We start from the raw sequence: 20,499 nt of genomic DNA, 5'->3' as shown, positions 1-20,499 counted from the left end.
AAAGTTTCCTCTGGCATTCCAGAGGCCCAGCCTGTTTGTATGCCTTTCCCCCGTTCCAAACAAAACCTCCCTCTCAAGCGATGGGCGAAAATAGCCAATTCTGCTCACCACTGGCATGTACACAGGAGCCACAGAAGACTCCCCGCCCGGGTCCCTAAATGGCAGCAGTGTGCCAAGTTTGTGTAACAAACCAATCCGTAAACATACTCAACCGCCACAGTCGTCAGAGAAACCTCATTCCTAGACACGGTGTACTTTTGCTCTGACTGTTTAGGTGCCCTTTCCAGACTCTGCTTCCTTCATTGCTCTGTATTTTGATCGGTGATCAACTAGCTCCTGAACTTCTGGGAAAGGCACAGCTTGGATCTGCTGGACGCCAAAGTTTTAGGTGTCTAAAGCCCATGCACACAACTTATTTTCTTCATCCCTCACTGTCACCCTTGGGCAGTTTCTGCCGTCAGACTGTGGCAGGAGGTGTCGCCGTTTCGCGAGCGATATTTCCCCCGCTGGAAGTTTTTATCTGTGGGTTTTCTCTCCTCCTGGCGACGCTAATTTGAGAAGCGGCAAGCACCACTTCATTCAAATCTGCTAGTACGCAGGCTAAAGGTGACTCTTCTTTCCCTTCCTGGGGTACTTTGGGAAACAAAGCGTCGCCATAGCAACTGCTGCTGCTGCTCCCTAGATAAGGGCAGGGAAGGAGCACTCCATGCGAGCAGAGAAGACAATTCCTGCTCCAGTGAACACTGACTCCATATCACACCTAGCCCAGCTTCCCTGCTTGGTAAGTTCTTCAGCACTTTTGCCGGGGTGGGAGCGGGGACTTCTTTCTCCAAAGGGAACCAAAAAAATCTGCCTGTGATGTGATAGTAATAAAAAGTCACAGATCAATTCCTCTGCGAGGCAGAAGATGGCTAGCAGATTATTCTATCTGGGAAGGCTTGGGAATGGTTATTGAGCTGTAAATTGAGAGAGAAAAGTGGTGCCAGAAAAAGAAGGGGGGGGAATATTACAATTTGTTTGAGCTGCACCTTTATGGCACGAAGGTATTTGGAAGTTGGACAGTTAGTTGAATCCTAAACACATTTATGTGCAACTCTTATCTCAGGCTCTTAAATGAACAAATATTTCCAAGTTTGTGTGGGCTCACTGGTCTGATCCTATGCATGTTTACTTGGAAGTAAGTCCTACTGAGCTCATTGGGGCTTAATTCGAGGTAAATATACCTAATTGCAAAAGTGTACACAGCTTGGAGTACCGGTAAGTCCCATTGAAATCAGTGATACTTCTGAGTAAACATGTTTAGGATCTGGTTGTTAGCCCTGTGGTGTAAATCAGCTTAAAAATAAAGTGTTTTTGATTAATTGAATGTATTTTTGCTGCTGGAAACAGGAGAGGACAATCTACAATCCAGTTAAGCTTAATGGATTCAGACAGCTGTAGATTTATAGTACAATCCTAAATAGTCCCAACGATGTCCCTATCTTCAATTTAAAAACGTTTACCATTGGGGTACTGTTTAAGTTCTAAATTTATGGGGTTAAATCAGTTTAATGCTAAGAATTTCATTTTAACGTTATGAATCACGTGTGTAAAAATAATTTAGAACAACTTCCAAAGGGGGAAGCTTTTGTTTGAAATTGGACAAGTAGGGAAGAGAGAGATAAAATCACACGTGCTCCTGATCTGTAGCCTTCTGTGGTGGCGTCATGGTTTTTTAGTTGCCATTCTTTAAATCCTTTCTGGAAAGTGTTTCTTTCAAATCTTTTCTTTCTTTCTTTCTTTTTGTTCATGGTGCAATTAATATTTTCTGTTTGTGATCTGGAAAACAGACATTTGTCTTCCATATCTTGCAAAATCCTATTCTTCCACAGCAACTGAAACAAGATGTGTTTGTGTACTCTTTAGTTTTATTGCAGTTTGTAGAGTTTAGGTCTAAATAAAATAGTGTTGCTTTTGGGAAAACTTTTGAAGTAGACTACCCTACATCTAAAATTTGTTCTAGAAATGTTGCCACGATCCTATCAGATTATTTAGCTAAACACCAGATATTTAAATCCTTCCCTTGCGGATGCACTATTAGCATGTCTTTGTATTTTCCATGCACTGCCCATTCCTCTCTGTAAAAACATTGTGTGTGTGCTTAAATCAAAAACAAAAATTACATCTCATTCTTAAAAGCAAGTAAGTTCCAGTGAAATTGGGAATAAACTTATTTAGAATCAGGGTGTCAGTAGTGGGTGACACAGAATAGCATCTCAAGATATAGAAGTCATCTTCTCAACTAATCTAACGGCCTTGCTTATCTCAACTTGAGGTACAAGTGTTCTGGTTAGGCTGAGCTCCTGAGATCCTCACTTTATGAATCACAGACAAATAACAATGTTGAGAAGACTCATCACTGACCTGTGAGGTGGGATGGGCATGCCTCTCTGATCATGTAGTATGACCTAAAACATAGAAGCCAGTTGTTTAGCACATTACTTCATGGATCACTGTCCTTAGAAGGGTTGACAGGATCTATGTGCTCTTCTGATATGTCAGTTGTCGACAATGAGAGCATTTTGGCCAGCAAAAATGGATGTTATGGAGCTCTCCATGCAATATTGCTTCCACTTGCGCAAGTAGCTGTCGGAGGCTATGAGTTACTAGAGCACTTAAAAGTACTACAGCTCTGCGCTGTGGTAGCTCTGGATGTTACTACACCTCTGCGCTGTAACACCCAGAGGAGAACTGTAATGACATCCATAACTAGCTGCCCAGCAAGAAGCCCTTTAGCATGCTGGATCTAAGCCTCAAATCTTTCTCTCTTGGACCCCAATCAAGCGCCTCATTTTCTCTACCGTCAACTGAATCCACTGAGGTAATTGCCTCAGCGCAGGGAAATTGCTGGCATAGGCATGGGAAATCAATAATAATAATAATAATAATAATAATAATAATAATAATAATAATAATGTATTTATACCCCGCCCATCTGGCTGGATTTCTCCAGCCACTCTGGGAGGCTTCCAATGGACTATTAAAATACAATAACCTATTAAACATTAAAAGCTTCCCTACACAGGGCTGCCTTCAGATGTCTTCTAAAAGTCTGGTTGTTTTTCTCTTTGACATCTGGTGGGAGGGCGTTCCACAGGGCGGGTGCCACTACCGAGAAGGCCCTCTGCCTGGTTCCCTGTAACTTGGCTTCTCACAGCGAGGGAACTGCCAGAAGGCTCTCGGTACTGGACCTCAGTGTCCGGGCAGAACAATGGAGGTGGAGACGCTCCTTCAGGTATACTGGACTGAGGCCATTTAGGGCTTTAAAGGTCAGCACCAACACTTTGAATTGTGCTCGGAAACGTACTGGGAGCCAGTGTAGGCGGCCGCTCCCAGTCAGCAATCAAGAAATTACCACAGCACAACACAGCAACCAAACCTGGATGAGTGTTTAGGATGAGTGAGAAAGGAAACGTCCATGTTGGCTTCCGTCTAAGAGAAGTCCCTGATGAACCATTACAAAAAGTTCTGAAGTATGCTATTCCGAAAACCGGGGGTTTTTACGGCTTTGCAGGATCAGCGAGTAGTTGTGTGGCTGTGGAAAGAGGGGCATTGATAAGAGCTGGACAGTAGGGGGTACAGAGAGGAATATGGCAAGGGATGGAAGATACCCACATGAGACCCTGAGGCAATTGTAAAGGGACCCTGCAATGCAGAAATCTTTTGCCCAACAGGGGCTCAAACCCATGACCGTGAGGTTAAAAGTCTCACACTCTACCGACTGATCTGAGCTTGTATTTCCATTTATAGTGAAGAGTAGAAACCTTCATTTTTAAAAAAAAGAGTTGAATTCCTCACAAATCCAAATTCTATAGCATAGGCAGTCTAGGCATGTGTAGCCTTAGCTTTTGGCTAGTGGGTCATAGAATCACAGTGCTGGAAGGGCTCATCTAGTCCAACCCCCCACAATAGAGGACTGTGCAGCTGTCCCACACGGGGATTGAACCTGCAACCTTGGCGTCATCAGACCACACTCTTACCAACGGAGCTATTCAAGCTCCCATCTCATGGATCACTGGCAACGCATGCAGCATTGTGCCTAGAAGCCTTGGCTCCCATGAGTCCATGAACAAGAAGATCATCCATTCTAACTGGCGAGATGCTGAATTACAACTCTTTAACAGGTGGTTAAATAGGGATGCGGGTGGCGCTGTGGTCTAAACCACTGAGCCTAGGGATTGCCGATCAGAAGGTTGGCGGTTCGAATCCCCGCAATGGGGTGAGCTCCCGTTGTTCGGTCCCAGCTCCTGCCAACCTAGCAGTTCAAAAGCATGGCAGTGCAAGTAGATAAATAGGTACTGCTGTGACGGGAAGGTAAACAGTGTTTCCATGCGTTGCACTGCTTTCGCCAGAAGCGGCTTAGTCATGCTGGCCACATGACCTGGAAAAACTGTCTGCGGACAAATGTTGGCTCCCTCGGCCAGTAAAGCGAGATGAGCGCTGCAACCCCAGAGACATTCGCGACTGGACTTAACTGTCAGGGGTCCTTTACCTTTTTAAAAGGTAGGGATGCGGGTGGCGCTGTGGGTTAAACCACAGAGCCTAGGACTTGCCAAACAGAAGGTCGGCGGTTTGAATCCCCACGACGGGGTGAGCTCCCGTTCCTTGGTCCCTGCTCCTGCCAACCTAGCAGTTCAAAAGCACGTCAAAGTGCAAGTAGATAAATAGGTACCGCTCTGGCGGGAAGGTAAACGGCGTTTCCATGCGCTGCTCTGGTTTGCCAGAAGCAGCTTAGTCATGCTGGCCACATGACTCGGAAGCTGTACGCCGGCTCCCTCGGCCAATAAAGTGAGATGAGCGCCGCAATCCCAGAGTTGGCCACGACTGGACCTAATGGTCAGGGGTCCTTTTACCTTTACCTAGGTCCAGCAATATTTAATTGCTACCTCATGACATGGGCCATCAAGGCTGGGATAAGCAACAATAACCATCTCTCAGCCTCACTGATGTGGTCCAAAGGAAAGCAGAGCAATACATTTGGCACTAGCCTGGCTGTAGAAGCTGCCGGAAAGAAGACGCACCCAACCATCTTAGGGACTCCCCTCCAGATTTGTATAGGGTTGACTCCTGAAAATATCCCACAAGGCAATGGTGGTTTAGGACCAGAGTTTTCCTTCTCTTAGATGAACTACTTTCCTAAGCTGACGATCCTCAACTGTACATCTCACTTCCCTGTACAGCACGTGCAGAAACCGCCTTCTTGGCCATTGGACCCACAATTGGTCTCATTCGCTCAATCTGCCAGAGCTTATCTTTGCATGCAGGTGAAGTCCCTAACTCACCCAGGGGTTGGGACCCATTGGCTACCCGGTCACCCGGTTTAGCTAGCCAATTCAAGCCATTCGTCAGCAATTTATAGGCAACACAATGACCATGTACATATGCAATAAACAATCTTTTATAGAATTCCTTCAAACCATAACAAGTCCAAAAAGAAATCTTTAGTCTTAAAGTCTCTGAAAATCTTTAAATGAAGCGAGGTACCAGACTTTGTACGATGAAAGACAAGCTGTGAAGCTTTGTGTATTCAGCAAATATGATGCCCAACACTGAACAGTGATTCCGGATATAGACTACTGTTTCGTAGAATTCTTCGTCAGCGTGGTGGGAGGATATAGAATTGCTTCATAAACCCATCTTATTTTGAAATGAAGTGAAATGAAAATATCAAATGCTGTGGAACAGTGCTCATGTAATAATGTGGTCACATGAGCAATGACTAAACTTTAAGACTAAAGATTTCATTTTGGACTTGTTATGGTTTGAAGGAATTCTATAAAAGATTGTTTAAAATATCTGGAGAGCACCACGTTGGCTATCCCTGCTTTAGTGGTTTACAGTATGAAATGGAGTAGAATCCCTTTCCATGGAGGCGCAGGTTACAGCAACAGCTGAGGCGACATTTTTCCACCTTCGCCGCATTAAGCAGTTGGTCCCTTACCTCTCCTGCCCCGATCTGGCCACAGTGATCCATGCGAGGGTCACCTCCAGGCTTGACTACTGTAATTTGCTCTACATGGGGCTGCCCTTGAAACTGTCCCAGAAACTCCAGCGGGTGCAGAATGCTGCAGTGAGTCTCCTCACGGGGTCCCCGCCATGGAGCATATTCACCCAGTGCTTTTCCAGCTGCACTGGCTCCCCGTGGAGTATAGGGTCTGGTTTTGACCTTTAAAGCCCTTTGTGACTTAGGGCCCTCGTATTTACGGGACCACCTCTCTAAGGCAGAGGACCTTAAGGTCCATGAATAACCATAGTTTAGAGGTCCCAGGCCCTAAGAAAGTCAGACTATCCTCCACCAGGGCCAGGGCCTTCTCAGTGAAGGCTCCGACCTGGTGGAATGCTCTGTCCCATAAGACTAGGACCCTACAGGATTTAACCTCCTTCCGCCAGGCCTGTAAGACAGAACTATTCTGCCTGACTTTCAATTTGAATTTAGCCTGATCTTTTATTCCCCTCTCTTCCCTCCCTCTCCCCTTTAATGAAGATTACCCACTCTGGGAACCCACAGCTAATTCTCCCTGGCCTCCTCGCTGACCCAAATATGACTAATTTAGCCAGCTAGCCCTGGTGACCATTTCCGTGCGCTGCTCTGGTTTGCCAGAAGCGGCTTAGTCATGCTGGCCACATGACCCGGAAGCTGTACGCCGGCTCCCTCGGCCAATAAAGCGAGATGAGCGCCACAATCCCAGAGTTGGCCACGACTGGACCTAATGGTCAAGGGTCCCTTTACCTTTACTTTTAGCCAGCTAGCCCTGGTGACCATCTAATGTTTATTGGATGGATTTCCCCCCACATTGATTTTAGAACTTTGAATTTATTGTTATTCATGATTTTATATTGTATTTTATGCTGTTTTTTTGTTGTATCACAATTAAGTGTTTTAAATTTGTTGTTAGCCCCCCTGAGCCCGGTTCCTGAACCGAGAAGGGAAGGGTAATAAAAAATTATTATTATTATTATTATTATTATTATTATTATTATTATTATTATTATTAGCTGAACTAGGCCTTAATGGCTTTGCAAGACAGTTGGCCATTTTTGTCTGTCGTCAACACAGACGAATACAGACACATCCACCCCCCGCATTGCTTTAAAAAGGTGAGGGATTCACAGAAAAGTCATACCATTACAAGATACATGTGGATGTGAGAGCACATCATTTTCTTCTCTAGGAAACTTCAGTGGAAGTTTTATGTTCCTAAAAGTTGTTGGGAACATAAAGAAAGAAGTAGCCAGTGTTAACATAAAGGCAAGCTTGGCTAATATCACAGCGTGTCCATCGCCTTGCTCCAGACACAACCTCCTGCTCCCCCCCCCCAAAGACGACTGTAGGATTATAACTCTGATTTTAGCTTGTGCATATGTACAGCAGGCCACGAACTCTATAAAATATGCATAGCGCCATTTATGAAGCTCTGGCACACCAGCAGCAGGAAGCAGGTGTTTGTCAAAGTCATACACAAGTCCATGGATGCCTTGCCGTAGTTGTAGTGTTAATTTCTAGATCACTCACTAAGGACAAGGTACTTTATCACCGTACTTTACTGGTGGGAAACAGATAATGCCAAATATCAGTATAATAACACAGGTAAATCCCGTTTCAGCTACTTTATTGCAGTTAACTACAGGCATCACAGTCCTGGGAAATGGTCAACTTGTTATCAAAATCTTTGCGGATAAGCAAATATACAGGATGAAAGAGGAAACTCGCGGCAAGTTCTACAGCCGCAGCGTTTGCTCAGCTCACTCCCAGATGTATAGATGAAATGACAGGTTTACATGCCAGCATGTATGTTCAATGCATGTATGTTCATCTCTTCGTTTGTCATATGAAAATTTCTTTTCTTTTTTTAATAAATATTTTATTAAGTTTTCACAATAAAAAGCATTCAAGAAAATATGCAGAGACAAAGAAAACACAAAATCACAAAAAACAATACAATACAAAAATACAAACATTGAACACATCAAAAGAAAAAGAAAAAAAGATAAAAACACATCTAATAACAAAAAACAAAAATTCCCTCTTTCTTAATTTCCCATCTTCAATTAACTTATTTTCCCGACTTCCTCACGTCTCCCGTTCTTGTATCCCTTTTTAGAAATTAATACAGCAAATTCATATCCTATTAATTTATCTGTTATTAATCCAATCTTACATTTTACTTTGTTACTAAAGCCCCTGCGATTCATTTCAATGTCCTCAACATTCAAAAATTTTACAATATTTCTGCAAATAAATTTTAAATTTCTTCCAATCTTCCTCCACCGACTCCTCTCCCTGGTCTCGGATTCTGCCAGTCATTTCCGCCATCTCCATATAGTCTATTAGTTGCATCTGCCAGTCTTCCAAGGTGGGTAGATCTTGTGTCTTCCAATGCTTTGCGATGAGAATTCTTGCTGCTGCTGTAGCATACATAAAAAAGGTTCTATCCTTCTTTAACACCAATTGGTCCACTATGCCCAGGAGGAAGGCCTCTGGTTTCTCATATGGAAATTTCTTTTCAATGCTCTAAAGATCGGGGGGGGGGGTCTTGATGTCATGGGCACTAGCCAAGCAGTGCTATGAAGCACTCGCTTCTGTTGGACAGCTGCAAAACCTCTGGGTTTTTCCCTCCAGAGTTCTACCCTGAAATGGAAAGGTATGTTTGGATTCAGTACAGCAAGGCAATGTATATATTGCATCTGTATGCTGCCTTTCCACAAAAGAGCTCAAGGCAAGAGCTTCCAAGAAGCTGTTAAAATCATACACACACACACACACACACACAAAATATCAATAAGTCTCTTCAGAGTCTTCATTGCAATATTTCGCACAGTCCTCCTTACAAAACTTCTTGCAGTCCTTCTAGCGTAATCTGTTTCTTACAATTGCTTTTCAAATAGTTCAAATATTTACTCCAGTCCTCCAAGAATCTCTGGTCCTGTAGGTTTCGGATCCTTCCTGTCATCTTATCTAATTCTGCATAGTCCATTAATTTCATTTGCCACTCTTCTTTTGTCGGTAATTCTTCTTGCTTCTGTTTCTGTGCCAATAATATTCTTGCTGCTGTCGCTGCATATAAAAACAATTTATTATCCTGTCTATTAATATCCTCCACTACAATGCCAAGTAAAAATGCTTCTTTTTTAAAAATAAATGTATATTTCAACATCTTTTTCATCTCATTATATATCATTTCCTAGAAGCTTTTCACTTTCTTACATTCCCACCACATGTGATAATATGATCCTTCTTTTTCTTTACATAGCAGCTGTTAAATTCTTATGTTGGTTTGTATTTATTATCTGACAGACCCACGTAAAGGTTGCAGTGCTACATTTCTCAGAAAGGGTTAATAAAAAGTGGCGAGACTTTCACAATTACAGTATCAATCCTCTGGTTGTAAGCAACACTTTGATCTGGACTTTGTTTTAGTGTCTCAACTGATACTATTAAGCCATTAACAATTATTTTGTTCAGTGATTGCTAATAAATGAAGAATGATGCCAAATCTTAGACTGCGCCAGGGTCCAAAAGTCCACAAAATCACACACACAGTTTTTCCAAATGTGTCGTTTGTAGAAGAGAGAAGACGGCTTATACCCGAGGTCCCCTCACAGAAATCCTAGCACAAACCATTCACTGCAGAGTGGAAATGTTTTAACTTCATAATGTCAACACTGCATTTGAGATGAAAAATAATATGACTAGCTAAATGTGAAAGTCTGGCCTAAGATCCTCAACCCTCAAGTCACATTCATCGAAGGGTGCAGAATAAACAACAGGGGAGTTTCTGTACTGTTGCTATTTTGGAGTGGGATTCAGTCATACACTGGCCAATTCATTCTTACAGCTGATTTTGTGCTTTTGCACAACAAACCCAATCTCAAAGTTTTCCCCACAAGGAATGTGATGGGAAATGCACTGGGAAATGTAAGATAACACTTGCAAACAAATAAAAATGAGTGCTCTGTTCATAGCTGAGGCTGTCTAACACAAACACACAAACTTTGTACGAACAAATTAGGATGAAGGGGAAATGAGCAAGATGCCTGGAAGCAGCCCAGGTAGCAGAACCACAATCGCACCCATTGGAGAAATTTCTGTTTTGCCATTTAGCTCTTAAACTGACAAACCCCTTCCAGACAAAGGAGATGACCGCAGAGCTGATCCCCAGATGAAATTACCACCAAAAGTGCATAGCCAAACACAGTGGGGTAGAAAAGCGTGTTCTCCTTCATGGAGAGCACGTGTTGCGGTGGGGGCCGACAGGACACTCCAAAGTTGTGGGGCGGGCTAATTGATCATTGGCCACTGATGCGATTGGGGCTTCCCTTGTCGTTGGGAAGAAGTTAATGTTGCCATTTGTTGATTGACAGCCAGAAATGCTAAAACTCCTTGCACGAGGCTAGGGCTTCCTCTTTTCGCCCGTGCATCGGATTGCCCATCCCCCTTCCCTATATTTAGGGTTGTTCGCTTTGACCTTGCTATGCCTGTCATGGGGTCCCCTGCTCTTGGGGCAGGGGCCCTTTAGGAATTTTGTCCATCTGGCTGATTGGCTGGGGCCATTTGGTTTTTGCCTACTGCGTAGCAAATCGTCACAACTTGTAAGGTTGCGGTTAGGCATTGGTTTATGGTTTGGTTGGTTGAGGGGCATGGATTGGCTGTGCCTGCCCCGCTAATGCTGCTGCTGCAAGGGATTCCGTTAAAGGAATCAGGGGCTCACTATTGCTTTTGTCCACCCTAGCAAGGGGCTCGGGCCATGCAAAAGCCCCTGGTTGCATTTGGGGAGGGATGAGGGCAGGTTCCCTGCTCCGTCGCTACCCCCAAGTGCATTCCCCTTCTCTGACTTTTGCAGGTGTGCGGAATGTCAGTCTGTCCCCCATGGGGGGGGGGGCAGATAGTCGCAACCAATGCCTAAGCAACCACTCACATTTTTGTATTTTAATAAAGTTGTGGCCAAAATTATGCCAAAAACCTTAAACAAAATTCCTGTGTGATGTGTGAGTTATTGGGGTGGCCCTGGGGACCTCGACACGCAAACACCCACCCATTGGCAGCAGGGGTGCCAACGTGAATAAATTATTTGGGGGGTAAATATTTTATTGGAGGGGGCCAAAGGGACCCCAGCTCCTAAGAGTTGGTTCCTATGAGTAACAGTCTTCAAGCTGACAACAGTGAAGAAGCCACTTGAATCCTGGATGATAGGTTCTTAGGCGATTATTATTCCTGCCAACCTAGCAGTTTGAAAGCACGTCAAAGTGCAAGTAGATAAATAGGTACCACTCCAGCAGGAAGGTAAACGGCGTTTCTGTGCGCTGCTCTGGTTTCGCCAGAAGCAGCTTAGTCATGCTGGCCACATGACCTGGAAGAACTGTGGACAAACGTCGGCTCCCTTGGCCAGTAAAATGAGATGAGCGCCGCAATCCCAGAGTTGTTCACGACTGGACTTAACTGTCAGGGGTCCTTTACCTTTAAGACAGAGTAAGGCAAAATGAGGTTCGATCTATAGGGCAGGTCTGCATGGCCCATTAGAGACTGGAGATGCCTCCTGTTTTTCTGATGGTTTGGGCCTGCCAAAAGGGGCACTGCCAAGAACCTGACAGGCTATAAAACATGACTCGTGTTTACTTTCTGGGGCCACACACTGCGCTCCATCACCCGATGTCAGAGAATGCCTTGAAAGTGTTAGTGGTTCATGAAGCATTCCCGACATGGCCAAAGGATCCCATACATGACTGAGCCATCCCTTGTGTCAAAATTGTCGCCTGTTGTTTACCGAGACGGATATTTTTGTACAGAATTCTATTTTACAGTTGTGTTGACTCAAAAACATTTCTCTCCCCCCCCCCGAGGAAAAGTAACGTTTTCTAGATTAAAGCAAAAGAAAAGTACATTGACATGTGGCATGCGTAATGTGTCTATGTTCCCCCCCTCCTCCCTCCCCTTACAGGTTCTAAAGAAAAGCCTCTTCAGTGATGTCAACTGAATATGTGCAAGCATCACATGATATCTCAGAAGACAGATTGGATGGGCGAGATACTCACTGTAACCACTTAGGTCAGTCTTCTCAGGGTGATGTCAGCGCTTGCTGTGTAGCGAAAAGGTCTACTTTGCATCATTAAGCGCTGTCCATTGCCATCCCCTCCCCCTTCCCCCCACCCCCTCCATGGAACAACTGCTGCTCTTGAAACCTGATAGACGTGCCTTCTGGTGACGCATCTGATGCCAGATGGAGTGGCAATGGGTGGGAATGGGTGTTTGGTCGTTTCTCTCTCCCCCCCCCCCTTTTCTTTCTGCTGGGTTCAGCATATAAATATTAGCCAAAGCTCTAGAGACAAATTAATTAAAGACGAAGAAGAAGAAAGGAGAGAAGGAACGCCGAAGCTTTCATCTCGCCTCCTTTCATATTTCTGTGCACATGTTCCACAAAAGCAGGCAAGTGTGCCAACGCAGGATTTTATGCAGCAATGTTGCCTCGGGAGTTTAAACTTTCCTGCAAATCTGTTGTGCTCTTTTGAAAATATGTGCTGTAGACAACAGCATAGGGACTGGGAAGTTTGCATTTAAAGTGATCACACCTAGTTTGTGCTTTTCAAAGCAATGCAGGAACCAAAACACATTCAGAATTCCATATCCATGTTTCTTTAAAAATTTCAGCGCAAATCCCCAGCCCCATTAGTTGCACAAAAATGCATATACTAGGGTAAAGTGTCATATGAATCTTGGCTGTTCCCCCCCCCCCTCCTTAAGCTGTAGTTTCAGGGAAGTGCAAAGCTGTTGAGAAAGTAGCTGTTCAAAGCTGAGCGTTGTCTGATTATTTTGATAATAGTTGTATACTTTGCTTTGTTTGATGCAGATAACCTTTCCGAACAGTTGCTCAAAAGCTGTGAACTCAAAAAGATACCAAGGAAGGGCAAAGCTCTTCAGGTCTCTCAGAAAAGTGAGCTTGAACAGAAAAAACCGAAGAGAAAAGATACGCCAGCAATTCACACGCCTCCGCCAATAGTGGGTGAGCAGTCCTGAAATTGCCACTTGAGCTACTGCTAAACCACTTACACCTGCATGGATCGCAAACCGAGTAATAATGTGTCTCTGCTACTGCTTCCCAAACCTCTCTGTAGTGCAGGGATGAGAGGCCCTCAGGGCTTCAGATATTGTTGCTCCAACTCCCATGACCAATAGCAGAGGTGGATTTAGGGCAGTGCCAGCAGATTGGCCACAATGGGCACCATCTCAGAGACTGGTAAGCACTTGCCTGGCTTCAGGAAAGAGGTGTGAGGACTCTGTCAGGGCCCTAAAGTCCTCCTTCCTCCTTCCCGAAGCCAAGCAAGAGCCACTGTGGTGTAGTGGTTAAGAGCAATAGACTCGTAATCTGGGGAACCGGGTTCGCGTCTCCGCTCCTCCACATGCAGCTGCTGGGTGACCTTGGGCTAGTCACACTTCTCTGAAGTCTCTCAGCCCCACTCACCTCACAGAGTGTTTGTTGTGGGGGAGGAAGGGAAAGGAAAATGTTAGCCACTTTGAGACTCCTTTGGGTAGTGATAAAGCGGGATATCAAATCCAAACTCTTCTTCGTCTTCTTCTTACCGGGCTTTGGGGAGGTAGGTGGACTCTAGGACCTCACCAGAGCCTTGTGCCTTCTTCTCAAAGCCTGGCTAGGGGGAGGGCATCAAATGTTGGCCTCGCACAGGGCAGCATATTACCAAGGCCAGTGCTGGATTTACGTATAAGCTAAACAAGCTATAGCTTTTGGGCCCCCAAAAAACATTTAAAGGGAAAAAAACTGGATGTACATTTCCAAAATATAAGATAAAAAACAAATAAAATAAAACCTACATACAGCAACAGTGTTTCACTGTTCATATACTTCTTCTTAATTGTCTTTCAGTTCAACAATTACTTCAATAAAATACATATTTTGTTATGTCCAAAGGGCTTTAGATACCTATTAAATCCATAAATTATCATATAGCATATATCCGACACAAAAAACAGTGACAATTTGTTGCTGACAAAGGACAGCTGGACATATAAAGGACCCCGTTACCTTCAGCAGCTTAGGCCTCATCAAGTTGAAATTCGTCCATGATCAAGGCCGGCCCCTGTCAATGGACAGGGATGATGGGAATTGTAATCACAGAGCATCAGAGAGGGCAGAAATTCCCCATCCCATATATCATGCTAGACAATGTAGGGTGCGGTAGATGTCCCAATATTTTTTTCTACCTGTGTTGGGGAAGCAAATGGTGTCCTGTCTGCACATCCCAGTGCATAATGCGCCAGGCTGTCCATGTTAATTGGGCACCTGAGGATGACACTCCCTCAAAGCGCAAAGATAGAGTTCAGAGCATTCCTAACTCCTGATCCAACATGCTTGGGGGGTTAGGATGTGGCAAAGCTCATTGCCTGGCTCTGTTCAGCTCCTTCATTGGAGATGGTGGGCCTATGCTGCTGTAAAGGTCCCCACTGTGTCTGAGCACGGGTGGCGCTGTGGTCTAAACCGCTGAACCTCTTGGGCTTGCCAATCGGAAGGTCAGTGGATCAAATCCACTCAACGGTGGTGAGCTCCCGTTGCTCTGTCCCAGCTTTTGCCAACCTAGCAGTTCGAAAGCACACCAGTGCAAGTAGATAAATAGGTACCGCTGTGGTGGGAAGGTAAATGGCATTTCCGTACGCTCTGGCTTCTGTCACAGTGTCCTGTTGCGCCAGGACTGGTTTAGTCCTTCTGGCCACATAACCCGGAAAGCTGTCTGTGGACAAACGCCGGCTTCCTCGGCCTGAAAAGCAAGATGAGTGCCACAACCTCATAGTCGCCTTTGACTGGACTTAACCATCCAGGGGTCCTTTACCATTACTTTTACAAATGGGTGGAAGCCATCCCTGCGTGTGTGTAGTGTAAAAACTACACACACACAAAGCACATGAGGCATTTCAAAGGCAGGAAAGGGGATGGAGTTGAAATGGCCAAGGCTCCTTCTCGGCAGTGGCACCCTCCCAACAGATGTCAAGGAGATAAAGAACTACACAACTTTTAGAAGGCATCTGATTTCAGCCCTGTATTGGGAAGTTTTTAATGTTTGACATTTCATTATGTCGTTATATGTGTTGGAAGCCATCCAGAGTGGCTGGGACAACCCAGCCAGATGGGCGGATATTGTTGTTGTTGTTGTTGAACCAGTCCAGCTACACCAGTAGACCCAAGCCAGGGTTTCTGCTGTGACAACCTAGACTTGGTGCAGCAGACATTACAGCTTTTACTGGCCTCCCATGTTCCACGCTGGTCACTGTGAGCAGCAGGGCTATGGGGTAGTGTTAGTGGCTCTGTGACTCTTGACCCATCCAATTGTAGGAGCTGATGTCATGTGGGGGGGGGGGCCTTATTTCCCAAGCGGGGTTTTTGCTAGTGAAAACGGAGAAGACCATTATGGTTTGCAAAGGCTAACGTCCAGTCCTAATGGCGTTTCTGCAGGCATTCTTTCAGACCACTTAATTAGGAGGTGTGACTTCTCTGAGAAACCTCCGAAGGGTAATGGCAGCCCAGCCCTTCAGAAAATGGAAGAGGAACAGAGAAAACCCAGAAGGAAAAACACGCCAGCGATCAATACACCCCCTCTACTTGCAGGTAAGGGAAATGCGAGGGAGAGCACTTCTTAAAGCATCACACGTGGGTTTGAGCATGATGTGTCTCAGCGATAGTCTCTGTATTTAAATATCTATTTTGAAAAAATGGCAGGGAGCACATCTGCATGCGCACTGTGGAACTTCAGGTTTCCTAGGCTTGTAGAAACAGAGACTTTTAATTGTTAGAGGAGATGCTCGCATATTATGTGTAATTTGTATGGGTTGCTCGTGCGTAAGTTGCCACCTCTCCCGGCTTTGTTGCCTTGCTAAACCTTTCAGTCTGGACAGCCCTTCACTTCGTGGCTGCCTCAGTCACTAGCAGAATCCGTCAGTGGACGTTTCTTAAATCTTTTCCAACATAAAAGTTGTTTGACACCCAGTCTCCTCCTACTCTCTCTGCGCGGAAGTCTTCTGCGCAGGGTGGGCGTGGGTAGCAGAGGACCCGTGCTCTCCCCGCTGGTGTCCGGTGACGAGTCCAGGAGCCCTCTCGCCGATTCCCCCATCAGCCCCTCTATATCCCTGGTGTTGCGCTGATTTCCTTCCCCATCTGCGGAGCATCATTTGAGAGCCTTCCCTCCGCCTCTAGCTCCGATGTCAGTTCCCTGACATTATGTTTTCACTTTTTTATCTTTCCACTTTTCCTGGACCCATAGTGAGCGTTTCCCCTTTCTATTTACTATTCTCTTCCTTTACAATTCTGTTTCTATATGTTCATTGGAATGCTTGTCCCCACCCCCAATCCAGCGAACAAAGGTGTGACTTGTTAATGGCCTTTCAAGACAAAATCAGGCTAATTTCCTTACATCGAAACCCTGCACTGGGAAACTTTTGACCCTCTGAAATGATGATGGACTATAGCTGTCATCATCCCTGACCATTGGTCATACAGGTTGGGACTGATGGAAGATGAAATCCAACATCACCTGAAGGGCCACAGACCCCCCAGCCCTGCTAACGCGCCAACGGTAGCCAATATGGCATCCTCCAGATGTTGTGGACTACAACTCCCATCATCCCTGACCATTGGCTGGGGTTGGTGGGAGTTGGAGCCCCTCAACAGCTGGAGGGCACCATGTTCTCTATACCTGCGAGGCACACTGACTTGGGAATAAAGAGTTCTAAGGAATTCCTTAAAACTCCACCTGGAAACATACACTAGAAACAGTCTGAGCACCTTGCCATCATTTGTCTTGAGTTAACATGGAGCAAGTCACCCCGGGACTCGCCGCTACCAGGAAAAACTGTACAGAAAAAACATGGCTGACCCCATGCAAACAACTGTCTGATTCCTTAGAGAAGCAGTTTTTGTGTGTACAATATTAACTTTAATTGCACAACCTGAATTTGGCAGCATGTGCTGGGAGCCCAACCTGAAAATAGCAACAGTCTGGGAGCATCCCAAGAGGACATTTTTATTTCCTTTCAGCGCTGTAGAATGATGGTTGGTGTTGGAATCTATCACCTACTAAAACATATGTTCCCTTAACCACTTATTCATCGCAAAGAAATTACATCCCTTTCATGTTTCGACTTTAATCCAATCTAGTCATTTCATGCAGCATTTTCCTTGGTTAATACCAGGAAAGCTTTCTCCTTTGACTGGAGCGCAGAAGTGAACAAAGCCATTCTGTGTGGCGCTGCTTCTTTTTCTCCATCTTTGGACTTCATGAAGTGCTTCATTATTTGAAAGATTTTTCATAGCAGAAAAGACGGGAAATGGCGAGGCCTAATTGAATCAACACAGCCAGCCACCAAACCCAAAAGGCCCACTGACAGAAATCTGCAGGAGGTTGATTTATTAGTGAAACTTGCTTGGCCTCAGACTGTGATGTCTCTCTATATGACTCACTAACTTTTGACAAGCAAGGAAGAATGTACAGGGTATTTGTTTTGTTTTCCAATGGAAGTCAGTAAACTCACAAAAATGGCAATTATTTCCCCTCGCCATCTTTCTCACAACAATCTTGTAAGTTGGTTAGCAAGTAAAGAAGAAGAAAATTAGGTAGTTTTCAATTACATTCTACTTACAAATTTGACTCTTTAGCACAAAGAACAGTAGATGTAACTCTTTGTGACTGAAAATCGAAAGATTTCTGCTAGCCTAGCATTCTGGCTGCAAGCTCACCTGGAGTAAATTGTGCTGCTTAAACCTGTTGTGGAGCACAGTTCTTATTCCTATTCACTCAGAAGTAAATCCATATGTGTTCAATGGGGCTTACTCTCGGGAAAGTGTGCATAGGATTGCAACCAAGAGCAAAGGATTTTGGTGTGTTGGATCTTCTGGCCTTCAAAAGCAGTAAGGGGATTTCACAACCCAAACATATAGAATAGTTCGTTTTTAAGGCAAGCAATCTGTCAGAGATGCCAATCTTAATATTATTTATAATATAAAACAAATGAACATGGAGAGAGGCGCATTTCCATCTTCCTTATAACTGGCAGGTGGGCCATGAATGTTCTCTCTTTTATTGAGACTTGCATTTTAGAAATTGTTGGGCACAGACAACCATGAGGAAGTCAAGGCGAGTCCCCCCAAAACTCAATGGAAAATTTTAATTACAGCCTGCAAGTACACAGCTACAATTTTCAGATTCTGTAACAAACCAGAAGATATTTATGGGAATGTTTTCATACACCTTCTGTGTTGCTAGGAGGTTAAACCAGGACACAGGGAGGACATTCTGGAGGTTTCTAGAATGAGCCACATGGCTTGGGTGTGGTTTCCAGGACTTGGATCAATGTGGGACATCCTTTAGACTAGCAGAGCTTGGCCACCCAAATAGGTTAAAACCCCAGTATTTGGGGAGGAAATCCACAAACAGGATGAACTGCCTAATGCTGAACACAACCATCTCAAAGAACTTTAATTCTTAATAGACAAAGATGGGGAAAACACCCAGTGTATGAACATCTATTCACAAATGAGGAAATGAAGTGATGTGTCTTGCATCCCACCCAAATGCCAAACATCATACAGTCGTACCTCGGGTTAAGTACTTAATTCGTTCCGGAGGTCCGTTCTTAACCTGAAACTGTTCTTAACCTGAAGCACCACTTTAACTAATGGGGCCTCCTGCTGCCGCCAGAGCCCGATTTCTGTTCTCATCCTGAAGCAAAGTTCTTAACCTGAAGCACTATTTCTGGGTTAGCAGAGTGTGTAACCTGAAGCGTATGTAACCTGAAGCGTATGTAACCCGAGGTACCACTGCACTCAGTTAGCCAAGCAGTTGTTGGTTTTGGGTAATCAAATCAGCTGAAATTGCTAACTATTCCTAAAGCTTAGGAGAATTGATATAATTTTAAAAGCATAGCTGTGCATATATAAAATACCAAGGTGAAGCAGGTAGCCATATATCCCTTTTTTTGACGGGCTAAGTATTTATGGCAGCAATGCTGAATTTCATACAGAGCACTCCTCACAGGCAAAAAGAGGTTTAGAGCAACTCAGTAATGCAAAGGCCGATTATACAAAATCAGCTCAAATACGTTTCTTAGTTTTGAAATATAAGCAGCCTTATACCCTTCTGGCTAGAAACATTTTTTTCTCATATATTGCCCCCCCCCCCCGCTTTGCAGGAAGTTTTCCAAGTGAAGCATTGGTACCCACTTACCACCTGCAGTTTAAAGTGGTACTAACCATGCTACCATCTCAGCATTCAATCACCTCACAAAACAGTATCCTAAAGTCGTGTTTAATTCCCCTGCCGTCATTCAGAGCTGTTCTGCCTGGCCCTTGGTTTGGACTCGGTCTGACCCTTATGTTTCCCTCCCTTTATGGTCTTGATTTATCAGCTACTTTAAAATGAGGCTGCATATTAAATTGCATTTTAACCTGTATTTTAAATTGCCCCCCCCCCTCTTTTTTCCCCTATTATGTTTTTACTGTGATTTTATTGGTGTTAGCCGCCCTGAGCCCAGCTCTGGCCGGGGAGGGTGGGGTATAAATATTACTACTACTATTATTATTATTATTATTATTATTATTATTATTATTATTCCAAAATCTATATTATAACAATACCTTTATTAGGACAACCAAAACGTCACAGAACATTGTGTAAGGTTTTCAGAAGTCTTTGCCAGGCTAGATCATCAAACTTTAGGCTGTTGGCCAAGCTAGCTGAGGTTGATGGGAGCTGCAGGCCAATAACATTGGGAGCAGGTGCACCAACTCCTAGGGGCAGAGGGGTCTTTGGCCCCCTCAATATTGGCTGGCATGGGGTGGACCCCTCAATGTTGAGGGGGCGGTAGAGGCCGAGCATGGTGCAGTTCAACGGCTGAATCCTCCTGAGTACAAGAGAGGAAGCTGCGCTGTGTATAGCTCCCCTCTTGGCCTCCTCCCAACAATGCGCAGGAGTGTGACAGTGCCTCTGATCAATAGGGTGGCTGCACAACGATTCTACATCCCCTCTCCACCCCCATCAATCCAGCCCAGACACTGAGGTCCAGTGCTGAGGCCCTTATGGCAGTCCCCTCGCTGCAAGAAGCCAAGTTACAGGGAACCAGGCAGAGGGCCTTTTCGGTAGTGGTGCCCACTCTGTGGAACGCCCTCCCAGCAGATGTCAAGGAAAATAAGCAACTATCTTACTTTTAAAAGACATCTGAAGGCAGCCCTGTTTAGGGAAGTTTTTAATGTCTGATGCTGTATTGTTTTTAATATTCAGTTGTAAGCAGCCCAGATAATAATAATAATAATAATAATAATAATAATAATAATAATAATAATAATAATAATAATAATAATTTATTTGTATCCCGCCCATCTGGCTGGGTTGCCCCAGCCACTCTGGGTGGCTTCCACAAAGACCAAAAATACATTAAGTTGTCACACATTGAAAACTTCCCTAAACAGG

At 44.6% G+C, this 20,499-nt stretch overlaps 1 protein-coding gene across 1 annotated transcript in view; it reads left to right on the top strand.

The window, feature by feature from the left end:
• Nucleotides 1–359: 359 nt before the first annotated feature.
• PPP1R17 (protein phosphatase 1 regulatory subunit 17) overlaps nt 360–20,499 on the top strand; it is a gene marked incomplete at its 3' end in the record, with an annotated part of 26,928 nt that continues 6,788 nt past the window's right edge. Inside the window, exons 1-4 of the mRNA XM_081163380.1 lie at nt 360–781; nt 11,976–12,082; nt 12,882–13,034; nt 15,495–15,647. Coding sequence (XP_081019506.1) covers nt 12,001–12,082; nt 12,882–13,034; nt 15,495–15,647 — 388 coding nt within the window. The 5' untranslated portion in view covers nt 360–781; nt 11,976–12,000. The remainder of the gene's footprint in view (nt 782–11,975; nt 12,083–12,881; nt 13,035–15,494; nt 15,648–20,499) is intronic.

This window comes from Podarcis bocagei, assembly GCF_964188305.1.
Source record: "Podarcis bocagei genome assembly, chromosome: 12".
Taxonomy (NCBI): domain Eukaryota; kingdom Metazoa; phylum Chordata; class Lepidosauria; order Squamata; family Lacertidae; genus Podarcis; species Podarcis bocagei.
Note: the sequence above shows the minus strand (reverse complement) of the source record. Positions and strands in the feature narration are given on the sequence as shown.